The sequence below is a fragment of the Furipterus horrens genome, unplaced genomic scaffold (genome assembly GCF_987537825.1).
Source record: "Furipterus horrens unplaced genomic scaffold, mFurHor1.1.pri manual_scaffold_11, whole genome shotgun sequence".
Taxonomy (NCBI): domain Eukaryota; kingdom Metazoa; phylum Chordata; class Mammalia; order Chiroptera; family Furipteridae; genus Furipterus; species Furipterus horrens.
Genome location: NW_028327181.1, coordinates 77,514,784 through 77,528,123, shown reverse-complemented (window position 1 = coordinate 77,528,123; position 13,340 = coordinate 77,514,784). Strand labels below are relative to the sequence as shown.

The 13,340-nt window shown below is 52.4% G+C and overlaps 1 protein-coding gene across 1 annotated transcript; it reads left to right on the top strand.

Moving 5' to 3' along the window:
• Positions 1-1,927, top strand: EPOP (elongin BC and polycomb repressive complex 2 associated protein). Its single transcript, XM_090291103.1, has one exon. It carries the CDS (start codon positions 457-459, stop codon positions 1,597-1,599), a length of 1,143 nt encoding a protein of 380 aa, XP_090147229.1. The 5' UTR covers positions 1-456; the 3' UTR covers positions 1,600-1,927.
• Positions 1,928-13,340: the final 11,413 nt, after the last annotated feature.

The window sequence follows — 13,340 nt, the reverse complement described above, 5'->3', positions numbered from 1 at the left end:
TATAACGCGGTCTCCGGGAGCCAGCGGGGAAGAAAGAAGCCGAGCGGGCGGAAGACGCCTTCCCCGCCGCCTGGGCCCGGGCACCGGGTGCCGGGCCCCGGGTCCTTCCCGCTTCCCGCGGCCGCCGGTCGCTTTGTTTCCCCCGCCTCTGCGCTCCGGGCTACTCGAGAGGGGCTCCCGCCGGGGCTGCCCAGGGAACGCGGCGGCAGGAAGGGCGGCCGATCGCGCAGGGACTCGCAGGGACCCAGGAGTCCGGCCGCGGGAGGGCCGCGTGACGAGATCGAGGAGGGAGTCAGAGCTTCGCGGTCCAGGGGTGCGGGCCGGGGGCGCCCGTGAGCAGAGACCTCCCCGTCGAGGGGGGGCGATGTTCCCCTCGTCCGTGGGCTCTTCGGGCAGCCAGGGCATCCCGCCGCTGGGACCAGGGCCCCCGCAGTGGGCACCCCCCTCGGCGGTTCCATGGAGACTCTGTGCCCCGCTCCCAGCCTCACAGTGCCGGCGTCCCCGCGAGGGTCGCCCTGCTCCCCCACACCTAGGAAACCGCGTCTGGGGACCCAGGAGTTCTCTCCGCTGTGCCTGCGTGCCCTTGCCTTTTGCGCCCTCGCTAAACCCCGGGCGTCCTCCTTGGGCCTGGGGCCTGGGGAGCCGGCGCCGCGGGCTTCGTTGCCGCTGGGCCCTCGCGCCCCGCTGTGCACCGGCGGCTGGGCCCCGGAGGGCCTGAAACACCTCGCGGGACAGGCCGGGAGGTCCAGCGATCCAAGCTTCCCCGCCGGCCAGGATGCCGACGCCGCAGTGTGCCGGGGCCGCGGTGAGGAGGAAGAGGGCGGAGGCAGTTTCCCGCACTTGGGCGATCGCTCCGGCAGACCTCCGGGCCGCTGCCCGGCGCCTCGGAGCCCTCGGGAATCTCTGACCAGCTCCGCCTCGGCTCCGCCTTGGCCAGCCCTGGGTCTTGATTCTCAGCTTGGCCCCGCCGCCGCCAGCCCGCATCGGGAGCCCGATTCCCGGCCTCCGCCGCCACCTGCGGGCCTCTCCCTCGAGCCCGCGGGGCCCGGGGCCGCGCCGGAGCCGCCCCTGCCCGGCCAGACGGCTGCAGTCGATGGAAGCCCCCCGCAGGCTGCCCCCGAGGCACCCGCCGCCAGCCCCTCGACGGCCAGCGGCGCTCCGACCGCGCCCGGCAACCTCCGCCAGGAACATTTCGATCGTCTGATCCGCCGGTCGAAACTTTGGTGTTATGCGAAGGGCTTCGCCCTCGACACTCCGAGTTTGCGCCGGGGGCCGGAACGGCAGCCAGCCAAAGGGCCCGCCCGGGGAGCAGCCAAGAAACGCCGACGGCCGGCGCCCCCGCACCGCAGCGTGCAGCCCCGCCGCCCTACACCGACGCTCCCCACCACCAGCACCTTCAGCCTCCTCGACTGTTTCCCCTGCCCCCCGGCCCTGGTCGTGGGCGAGGACGGAGACTTAGGGCCGGCATCCTCCCTTCGCCTCCAGGGAAACTCTAAGCCCCCTCCTGCCCACCCCCTGTGGAGGTGGCACATGGGGGGTCCCGCTGTCCCTGAGCCCCCCGGCGTCAAATTCTGGGGGATCAACCTGGAGGAACTCTGAGTGTGATACCTCCTCTGCCAAGAGGGAAAAGTTGGGGTCACAGCCAAACTGTGGGCTGGTTTCTCACATTTGCCTGACCCTTTTATGTTTTATCGGTTGTGGTCCCAGGGACCTCAAATGACAGTGATCTTCAAGCACCTAACTGGTTGGGGCGACACCCCCTCCCCCTCATCCTTTCGAGATGGACTGTGGGCTGGAGTCAGGAGAAGGCTTAACGGAAAAGGGCTTTAATGACATAGTTTGCAGCCCCTCCCCTATTCCATCTCGGATCACTGGGGGCAGTGCCTTCACCCCAGGGGGAGTAAAGGAGGTTGCTGCTCGAAGACAAGGGGGGGTGGGGGGAGAGAGAGAGGGAGAGACCTTGGTGATGGACAAACCGGTTGTTTCTGTGGGCGAGCCTGGGGATGAGGGGGCTGTGGTGGGGGTGGGGAGGTGATTGGCAGCTCCCTGGGGGCATCCCCCACCCCCACCATGCAGGCCTTTAACCCTTCACTCCCCTCAGGCCTGCCCCAGCACTCCAGGCACCACGGAGCCTTCATGGGGGAAGGGGCAGCTTGAGCAAGGGGACTATCACCCCCTTCCTAGGGGCCCCCAAGTCAGGAGAGCTTCAGTCTCAGCCACTTTTCCATTTTGTCCAGTTTTGGAGTTTCCCTCTTCAGTTTTCCTGTTTGCTTTCAGTTTATAAGGTCTACTGGGTAAACGAGGTTGCCCCTTGATAAACCAACTGCCTCCCCTAGTTTACTCCTGATATTAGGAGGAGCAAGGCTGAGCGAACTCTTCCCCTCCTCAAGTGCCGACTTTGCCTGGGGAGGGGGCCAGAGACTGCTCTAGGGGAAGTAATGGAAGGTGGAAGAAAACGAAATCAGACCAAGCAAGTTGCCTTTCAAGGTTCTCTCCACCATCTATGGATGGTAGGGTTCGACGTGGAGGGGAGGCCTGGGTCCATTCTTTGGACACCGAACTCAGCCCCCTTAACGGGTCGTCACAAGACAAGCTGCTTTTTTGTGAAGGGGGTAAATGAAAGGACTCTTGGCCTGATAACCACGAGGTCCAGTGAGGTTTGAAGGGGCAAAGTTTGGGCTTGAATGGGAACTGGGCTGAGGTACCTTCAACTTCTCCCTCTTTACTTCAGGCATTTTGGGAGTTGTCAGGGACCTGATGGATCCGAAGAGGGCAGGGCCAGGGGATTAGTTTTGAGGTCAGAGGTTCTGTTTTCTGGGGGTGGGGGTGAGCTAGGCCTGGACCACACCCTCAGGCTGGGGGGATCCCCTAGTGTCAGGGAGGGGTGGAGTCGCTTTCTCCTCCACCCAGGTGAGGTTAGGGGAGGTTAGCTTTTAGGGTCATTCCAAGTTTAGGTGTGAGGGGAACCTGGGGGTTGAGGACCTGCCCAACAACATAAAGACCCAATGACCCTTCTGTCCACACCAGTGAAGAATGCCCCCCTTTCCCCGAAAACAGGGTGAGGGAGGAACAATTCCCACTTACAATACTGGGGAAGGACTTGTCTCCTTTTCTGTGAAAATGCTTTGTAAAAAGTTATTGTTTGCATAGAGCAGATTCTTGAGAAAAACTGTTTCGAACCACAAAAGTTTTGTTCATTTAAAAAACTGTCTTTTAATTTTTTTTCCGCTGGGGGTGGGGGTGGAGTGGTGGGCGTGGGGTGGGCACTGCTCTCTTTCTCCTCAACATCTGGCCTTTATGAACCCTGCTGACCTCCCCTCCCCCCTCCAGCTGTGTCGTGGGAGGAGGGGAGGAGGGCAAGAGAGTGCCTTCCATTCCTGTGCTTCGGGGGTATCCCTCTTATCTTGCCCCCCAAGCCTGGGGAAGGCAGAGGAAGAAGACAGGCATGAGAGGTGGGGAGAGGTGCTGTGAAGAGGAAGAGGGGGTGATGTTTGCAAGGACAAATTCAGAAAGGCCCAATCCTGTTTTTTAAAAAGCTCCTTGCTCTTAGTAATGTGGTCTGGGCCCGTCAGCTGTGGTCCTTTCCACCAGCCTGGGTGGGATGGCGTGAGCTTTGGGCGAAGAAGGAAGCGGTGGTGGGTCCTGAAATACTCTTTCGAACTCTCCTTCCCTGAGTAGTGGGAGGTGGGCCTTTAATTAGGCTTCTCTCCTGACACAAGTGAAGGTACTAAACCTCAACCTGTAAGGGGGGTGGTGCTCTGAGTTAAAAAACACACCTTTTGGCCAGACCTGGAACTCACTTCGTTGCTGACAAAGTTTAATTTGGAGAATCTCCGGACTGGAAGCATCCCTAGGAATTTTCTAGTCATTTTACAGAATAGGGAACAGTATTCGTTTCCTGGAACTGCTGTAACAAATTGCCACAAACTTGGTGACTTCAAACAGTAGAATTTTATTCTTTCACAGTCTGGAGGCCAGAAGTCCAAAATTAAGCTGTTGGAAGGGTCATGGTCTCTGAAGGCTAAGGGAGGAGAAGCCTTCCTCGCCTCTTCCAGCTTTTGGAGAGCCCACGCGTTTCTTTGGTTGTGGCTGCATCACTCCAGTCTCTGTCTCCATCTTCACGTGGCCTTCCCGCTCCTGTATCTTAATGATACTTGTCATTGGATTTAGGGCCCACCCAGATAATCCATCTTGATGCTATTTTGACAACCTTAATTTAATTACATCTGCAAAGACCCTTGTTCCAGGTAAGGTCACACTCATGTCTGGAAGGAAGGGAGCTGGGACACAGACATACCTTTTTGGGTGTTACCATTCAGCCCACTACAGACACTGAGTCCTGGAAAGGAGAAACTTGTTCATACTTTCTCGAAGAAAATGTGTTCGGGGTCGGTGTGGGGTGCCTCCCCCACCCTGAACTGGGGCCACAAGTCTCCTTGAATTAGAGCAGCCTGGGGGAAAAGGTAGAGTTGGATTCCTTGCTTTTCCCAGGCTGACCCTGAGGATGCTGGGACTCCCCTCCCCCCAGTACTCAGTCTCCCCAGGAAGGTCCAAGGAAACTACCGTGCTCCCTCCCTGGTTTCCTGGCTATTCCAGGTCAGTGTCCCTAGCCCCTGTTCCCAGCTTGTCGATGCTAATCCTTTCTTCCACCTTGCCCCTCTCCCATCCTCTGAGATTCAAGGCTCTGCCACTGATCACAATGTTTTGTGGGATGTGGAGATTGAGGGTCTGAGCTTCTGTCTGGGTCTCTTAAGTTCTCTTACTGGGTTAGTCTCAGAGGGTCTCTCTTTGTGGGCCTCTGTCTCTTGACAGCTCTGGGACCTGTGTCTGCCCCTTTTTATCAGAGCCACCTGCACAACCCTAAGAGTGAGTGCCTTCTTAAATTTTGTCCCCAAGGTGTTTTGGGGGGCTGACCTCACCCTAATCCAGCCCTGCTCACCACCACCTCTCTCCTTGGAGCTTCAGCTGCACCCCCCACACGCCCCCCGCTCTCCCTCTAGCCTCTGAAATCTCTCTGGTTGGATTTCTACCCCCTGGAATCGCTTTTTCAAGGTTCACTCATGACAACCTCCAACCACAGATCCAATGGTTTCCTCCCTGCCGTTCTGACCCCTGGAACTCTTCATGTTCTGACCCCTTGATGTCTCCATGATCTATGACATTGCTGTATGCTGACCAAGCTCTCCTAGTTTTCTCTAAGGTCCCTTTCCTATCTTCTGTGCCTCCTCTTCCTTCCCTGTCCTCAGGAAGCTTAAAAAACAAAACAAAACGAAAAAGACAGGAGCCCAATGATATCCATGGGGTTACTACCCTCCGTCCCATGTCTCCCCAGGTGATTCCCTTTGTCTTCCTCTCCCAACTCTTCAGATTGCACCTGCATGGGTAAGTGACTCCAAAGTGACTGTCCCTGCCTCTTCATCCTCCATCCCAGCTCCTCTCCAGAGCTTTGGTCCCGTATCTCCATGTGGATACTGGCAACTCATGTTTTCCCTGTTGAAGACCAAGCGGATTGTCTCCACCCCCTGCCCACATCAGTCCCCTGGTCATGTCTATGTTCTGATCACAGCTCTGCCTTTCTCCCCAAGACTCAGCACCTTGAATTCTTATCCAGGTCTCCCATATGACCCACTGCTTTCTATTTCTGAACCTCCCCCTGCTTCTCTCTCTCTGGCTGGGTACATGTACTTTATTGATGGTGCAGGACAAGGTAGAGCTTCTTAAGTCCCTCCCCTTCTTCAAAGGGTCAGAGGTACCAAGAAATGAGCTTGACAAAGTGGTCACTGAGGGCAACGCCAGCCCCAGCATTGAAGGTGGAAGAGTGAGTGTCACTGTTAAAGTTGCAGAAGACAACCTGGTTTTCAGTGTGGCCCAGGATGCCTTTGAGGGGCCTTCGTCTAGTCTGGACGATTGCAGTCGCCACCTAACTAATTTCTGTATCTCTGGTTTTTCAGACCAGATCACCTTCTTACTCAGTGGGTCCCCTGATTTTATTAAATGCATCCTCCTTGACCTGGCATTTGGAGACCTCTGTGCTTTGGCCCTAACTCTCTTGTCCAAGCTGTCCTGTTATTTCACTTTGTACACCTTGTGGTGCATCACACTAGAATGCCCTTCCTTCCTTAGCCAACCAACCCTTTCTCTGCCTTCATTCTCCAAAGCCCATTGGAAACGCCATCTCTTCCATGAAGTATTCTTTGATTTCCACTGTTGGATGTAATCATGCCACCTCTAGACACTCTTTACTCTAGACCTCTAGACCCCTTTGCTCTGGGGGAGGGGCAGTGGAGTGTGGTGGAAGAAGATGGGCTTTGGGGCCAAACACTCCTGCTTCCCCTCTTCAGGGAGAACATGGCCAGCTAAGTCAGGCTACCCTGGGGGGATCACCTTTCTGACCTAAGCTTTCCTTTCGTTGCTTTGGCCTTAACTGAGAGTCATTGACACGAAATGGCCACTTCAAAATCACTCCTGAAATTCTAAAAGTTCCCCAAGAAGACAGTGCTCCAAGTCCTTCTACATGGTGTTTATATTTTCTTTAATATAAAAAATTAGCGTATCAATGATAACTGTTTGTAATTTCTTGCACCCCTCCAAGTCATCCTGTATATATTAATTTTATTTAAGCCCTGGATCTATTTCCTTTCACAGCAGGCCCCTAACTAATACTTGTGCAATGCAGAGTGCATATTTAAAAATGTTTATTTAAAGGACTGCACAGCCGCTTGGCCAGTGGTACTTGGCTAGATGCAGTTCCAGATATTTCCACTAGATGATGCTGTCTGCTAGCACTAGAACAGCGGTTCTCAACCTGTGGGTCGCGACCCCTTTCACAGGAGTCGCCTAAGACCATCGGAAAACACATATATAATTACATATTGTTTTTGTGATTAATCACTATACTTTAATTATGTTCAATTTGTAACAATGAAAATACATCCTGCATATCAGATATTTACATTACGATTCATAACAGTAGCAAAATTGTAGTTATGAAGTAACAACGAAAATAATTTTATGGTTGGGGGTCACCACAACATGAAGAACTGTATTAAAGGGTCACGGCATTAGAAAGGCTGAGAACCACTGAACTAGAAGAAGAATGCTGGGCTGGCGAAGGGTGGGTGGGGAAGGCATTAATTCTTTCAAGCAATTGAGCATTTCCCAGTGCTGGGTTTAGTGAGAGGAATGTGTAAGACATGTTCCTTGCATACAAGGACTTAGTCAGGTGCTTTGCATGCATTGTTTTGCCTTAATAACAATAGATTATTATTGTTATCTCTGTTTAATAGATGAGGAAATAGAGGTTCAGAGAGGTTAATTGATTTGCCTGAGGTCACACAGCCAATGAATGGGCAGAGCTTAACTCTGGGATGGGCAGAGCTTAACTCTGGTCTATCTGACTGAGTTTTCCCCTAATAGCATGTATCATAGTAAACAGTTACATGGAATTTTCTTGGAGCCAGGCACTGTTCTAAGTGATTTATGCTTTGTGCTTAGTTACTCATCGAATCCTCAGAACAACATTATGAGAAAGGCACTATTATAATCCCCACTTGTAAATAAGGAAACTGAGGTACAGAGAAATTAAGCCAACACAGTTACAGAATACTGCCTTTAGAGTTTGTGCTCTCAATGACCACACTGCTGCCATGTTTAACCAACCCGGCAGCATTCCGTTTCAAATTGGAGGTTGCCCCCTGATGTTTGGAGGTCACAAGGCTCTGTGCCAGAAACACAAAGACACAGAGTTTGACCCTGAGAAGCCTCTAGTTGCATGGGGAAAGCAAGACATACAGTCCTCTCCTTAGGGTGTGGACTTTCCACAGATGTGCTGGGTGACTTTAACTGAGTGGTTTACCTACTCTGGGCTTCAACATTACTAGCTAAAATCAGGGGACTCTGTAGCAGGAGGTGACTCTCAGACACAGGAATTTCATTATTCATGATTTATTTACTTATTTATTATTAAAAAAAAATTCTCATCCAAGGATATGTTTATTGATGAGAGAGAGAGAGAGAGACAGAGAGAGAGAGAGAGAGAGAGAGAGAGAAAGACATTGATGTGTGAGAGAAACATCAGTCAGCTGCCTTCCAAACAGTCCCTGACCAGGGATCAAACTCACAACCTATGTAAGTGCCCTGACCAGGAATTGAACTTGCAACATTTTGGTATACGGGACTATGCTCCAACCAACTGAGCTACCCAGTCAGAGCCCATGATGATTTATTACAGAAACTATAGCATTAAAAAAAATAGAGGTGACATTATCTAGTTTAAAGTTCATAAAAAGTCCAGCTTGATTAATGTTTATTCAGGCACATGCCTGTATGATTGCCACACAGGTTGAGATAAGCCACATTGCCAGCCCACTGGGAGGCTCCCTCAGGCTGTCTGTCTCCCACGCAATCCCTCTTACCTGGCGACCATGCTGGCTTCTGTCACCACAGACTTATTCTGCCTGCTTTTGAGCTTCATATAAATGGAAGGTATTTTTCTGGGTCTGGTTTCTTTTGTTCTACCTTATGGGTGCAGATTTATCATGCTGTTGCAGATAACAGTAGTTTATTCTTTTCATTACCATGTAATATTTCATTTTATGAATAATCTGGAATTTACGTAGTCTGTTGATTGATGATTGGGTCATTTCCAGTTGTCAGCTTTGTGTATGAAGCTGTGTGGCACAGTTTTAAAGGAAAGGGGAGGAGCAATGGAGGGACGTGAAGAGAGTTAACATTTACTCAAGTGTTAACTGTTCTGGACAATGGGCCAAGGGCTGGAGATGAGAAATGACTAAAACCCTGTATGTCTCTCCCCAAAGCTCAGAGCTTAGTAAGGGAGAGAGACAAGGGAGCAAATGGTCACAGTACAGCAGGACAACTGGAGATGGGCATGTGGGAGGAGCACCGGGGGGACAGGGAGGACTTACTGGAAGAGGAGGTATCTGAGTTGAGTCGTGGAAGGGTAGGCAGGTGTTCATGAAGTGATGAAGGCCTGGGAGGTGCTGAGGACAGAGAGGGAAGAGCAAACGTGCTGAGGCTTGAGTGAGTAGAACTCTTAAACCAATCATGTTGCCTGAAGCACGATGTGCATGTAACAAATAAGGTAGACCGAGTCCAGATCACAAAAGGTCTTGTATATCAGTGTAAGGAGTTTATTCTGCAGGCAATGGGGAGCTCCTGAGGGATGACCCAGACCATGGTGGCCATAAACTTCACTTATCATTTTTTCAATAAACGTTAATTGAGTCCCTATTAAGTGCTGGGCCTTGTGCCAGGCACTGAGAGACAATGGTGAGCAAAATAGTTAGGGTCCTGGCCCTCTGGAGCTTTCAGTGGGTGGGTGGAAGCAATGGTGATCAATAATCATGCAGCTGAAACAGAGATGGGGAGGAGAGTGTGCAAGGGCCTGGTGGCTCTGCTGGGAGCATTTAACCTAGGCAGGGAGAGCAGAAGAGACTTTTCTGGGGAAGCAATGCTTGAGAATAGCTTGGAATGATGACTAGGAATTAACAACACGGAGAGGGGAGGGAAGTGTTCCAGGCAGAGGGGACAGTGTGGCTAATGGTCCTGGCACTGGAGGCATGACTGTGCATCAAAAGACTGAGTGTGGCTGAAGCCTGGAGTCGTGGGGAGAGTGTGGCCAGAGGTTGGGGGAGGGCCAGGTCTTGCAGGGCCTCTTATTTTGACAGCACTGGTTTTAAGTGGGGCTGTGAAAATCAGGTTTGTTTTGGAGAGGATCACTGTGGCATCAGTGTGGACAATGGGGACAAAGGTGGATGTGGGGAAATCGGTGAGGTGACTATCATAGTCCAGGCAAGAGATGATGGTGGCCTTTGCAGAAAGTATGGGTGCAGGAGTGGGGATGCAGCTGTGTGTGAAGTGGATTGCAGGTACAGCTGACCAGATGTGCTGAGAGTTAGATCTGGGGGACAAGTGTGATGGAGGTGATGAGAGCAAGTCTTGGGACTCTGGCTTTAGACACTGTGGTGACAATGAGACAGGAAACGCTGTGCCGAGTTTGGAATGTGGGGAGCATTCTGAATTCAGACTTGGGCATGTATAGTCTGAGGTGCCTTTGAGGCATCCAAGTGGATGTTTGGATCTGTGCTCAGAGACTCAGAGGGAGAACCAGAGATACACTCGTTTGAATTACCTGGGTGTCTGTGGGAATGGTGGTTGGGAGGCTGGATGTGGGGCTCAGGGAAATAATAAAAGGTAAGAGGAGAAGAGGGCTCAGGACTGGGCCTTGAATTCCTGCATTTCACTGGAGGATGGTGTGAAGTGTTGGGGGATGGGCAGAGTCCGTGAGATCAGTTTGGAGGCTGTGAGAAAGGACCAGGGAGTCGCTGGGAGGAGAGGAGAGGCCTTCATAAAGGAGAATTGCCAGCCTTGGTGACCATTGGATATAGGGGTCACGGAGAGGCGGGAATCCCAGCTTTTGGCTCAGAGTCTGCTGCTAGAGAGCAATCTGGGCTGCAGGTAGAAATGTTGGGACCATCAACATGTGAATGGAGAAGAATGACCAGGGCATGTGTGTGGGAGTGAGAAGAGACCTGAGAATAGCCTGACGAACATTAACCAAGGTGAGAGGAATGGCCTGGAGGTAGGAGGGACACTGTGGCACTCTGGTGACAACTGCTAGTCCTGCGCCAAAGTCTGTGCTACCCTGGCTGCCCAGGTAGACTTGCTTCCTGGCTTCCCTTGCAGTCAGGTGTGATCATGTGATTTCATTCCCACTAGTGGGATGCCCACTTTTCCGCCTCGGATTTAGGACCCTAGGCATACACCCACGGTACACTCCCTCTCCCCTTCCCGCGGCCGGAGCTCTGCGAGGCTGTTCCCTGCTGCAGCCTGAAATCACTGATGGTGCCCTAGGGGGCAGTGCAGCAGCAGCACGGAAGGAACCTGGGTCTTCAAATGACTTCACAAGGAGGGTTCCCCATTGACCTGGAGTGTTCACTGGGAATGTGAGAAAGAATAAAATCTTACATTCTGTTAAAAAAATCCTCACCAAGGACATGCTTATTGATTTTAGAGAGAGAGAGGAAGGAGGGGTGGAGAGAGAGAGAGAGAGATAAACATCGATCAGTTGCCTTCCACAGGAGCCTGACCCCTCCCATAGAGCCCTGATGGGGGATTGAATCAGAAGCCTAGGTATTGCCCTGACTGGGAATGGAACCTACAACCTTTTGGTGTTCGGGGTGACTCTCCGACCCACTAAGCCACCAGCCAGGGCTAAAACCTTACACGCTTTAAGCAACTCTCTTATTTGGATCTCTTGTTACAGTTAGCTTAACTAATACAACTTAGCTGCATAACCCAACTAATATAACTAATTAGTTTAACAAAAATTGTTAGACTAACTAGTACATTATAAAACTAAAATACAATATAACAAAATATTAGCCTAACTAGTATAATTTATCTTAACTCTTAGGAGAACCAAGGGAGGAGAGTGCATGAGGAAAGCTAAAGTGGGGAGTAGAGCTGAATGTTACTCCAAGATCAGATAAAATGAGGGATGAAGAAGGTCCAATGGCCTTGGCAACTAGGCGGTCACTGGTGACTCTAGTGACCCCTCCCCCCCTTTCAGAGGTGTGGGGGGTGAAACAGGAGGTAAAGAAGTAGATACAGCCAACGCAGGCATCTCTTTTGAGGCACTTGGGTGTGAAGGAAAGAAATGGAGAAGGATCTAAAAGGGCCAAGCATGAGCACAGAGGGAAAAAGGATGAGGCAGGGAGTGAGGCCTCTGTGGAGGAGCAGGGCTGGGATCCAGGTGGCCAGGGAGGAATGTGTGTGTTCACAATTGTGCTCTGACTCACACACATGTGCACACACATACACAGACAAGACAAAAGAGAGTGGGGAGACCGGCAGGTTGGCAGCTGTGGGGGCTGGGAGTAGGAGTGCTTTCTAGAGAGCTTCCATGTTCTCTGATAAGTGAGAGACTAGGGCAGGGGTGCGGGGGGAGGGGAGAGAGTTGAGTAGGGGACTGAGGCACTTGGAGAAACTGTGAGGCTAAGAGAAGAAACCTGCTAACCATACAGAGACAGCTGAAAGCCAGCAATTGATGGAGGCAGCAAACTTCCTGGGTGTGGGGGCTTTTCCCAACTGAGCGTAGCCGCTGGGGTTCAGGAGTGCAGCAGGCAGGTGGGTGTGCCCAGGGGTGGGGGGTTTTGCCACTGCGGCAGGGGAAGTCAAAGACCTCGAAAGTGAGGCAATAAAGTGTGGCCCCAGGGGAGGAAGCTGAAGCCAGGGGTGGGGACAAGAGTTCAGTGGAAAATGGAGGAACGTGAGGTGAGGGTGTGGAGGTGCTGGGGAGGGCATGGAGCAGCTGCAGTGGAAGAAGGGAGGCGAGGACCTGGGGAGAGAGGGGTTGGTCTATGCAGGCTGCCTCCCTTCCCTGTTTGGCTGGGACCCCAAGGCTACCCGGGATGACAGCAGGACTGGGGTTGGAGGGACATTCTGGGAGTCAAGAACCAGAGACTTTGAAATAGGAGGGGTGTGGGCAGGGTGGCTGGTGACAGGAGCCTTCCCCGAGGGGCACAGGATGGGCTGTCGGGAGGCAGTGGTGAGAGGTCCCCTCTGCCCACCACGTGGACATCAACCGGCAGAATAAACAAAGATCTCTCATGTTTATGGCTTCTATAGTCCCTACCCGTGCAATCATGTATTTGTTTTAATAGAGGAACAGCTGAGAGAATTGAGTAAAATGCTCAAGACCCCATAGCTGGGGTTCCTTACCCCACCTCCTGTCATCTCCACAGACCAAGGTCACATGACTTTAAGTTTGTTGCCATGAAAATAGAAGGGAAGTGTCCCCTCCCCTAGGTCCCTTCCACAGAGGTATAGGGTCCAGTCTTGGGGAAATAAGTCACCCACAGCTCTAATAGGTGGAGGGAAGAAGGGAGACTAGGGATCTTTTCTTGGACTTGGGATGATCCCCAGTCCCATGTTTGGGACAGTATGGCAGCATGGCCCTGTGGGGAGCTATGTGCCTCCTTTGGTGTTTTCCTGCTGAAGGATTGGGGGAGCTGGAGGTGGAGATGGAGTGAGGAGCCCCTTTCGGGAATCTTGTCTATGGCTTAAGAGGACCTGTATGTCTGTCCACATGTGTCCATTGGTCCTATGAATAAGGGAGGCCTGGGTGTGTGTGAGGGGGTCCCTGGCATGTTCCTCAGTCAGGGAGTTGTCTCCAGATGTGCATGCATGTGAGTGTGAGTCTGAGTGTGTTTGGGAATGCATGCAGTAAGTTTCTGCGTCAGGCTCTCCCGAGTGCATTGAGTGGGCGTCTCTTCACTATGCACGACTCCGTGTCTAAGACTGTGTAAGGACGTGTCCCC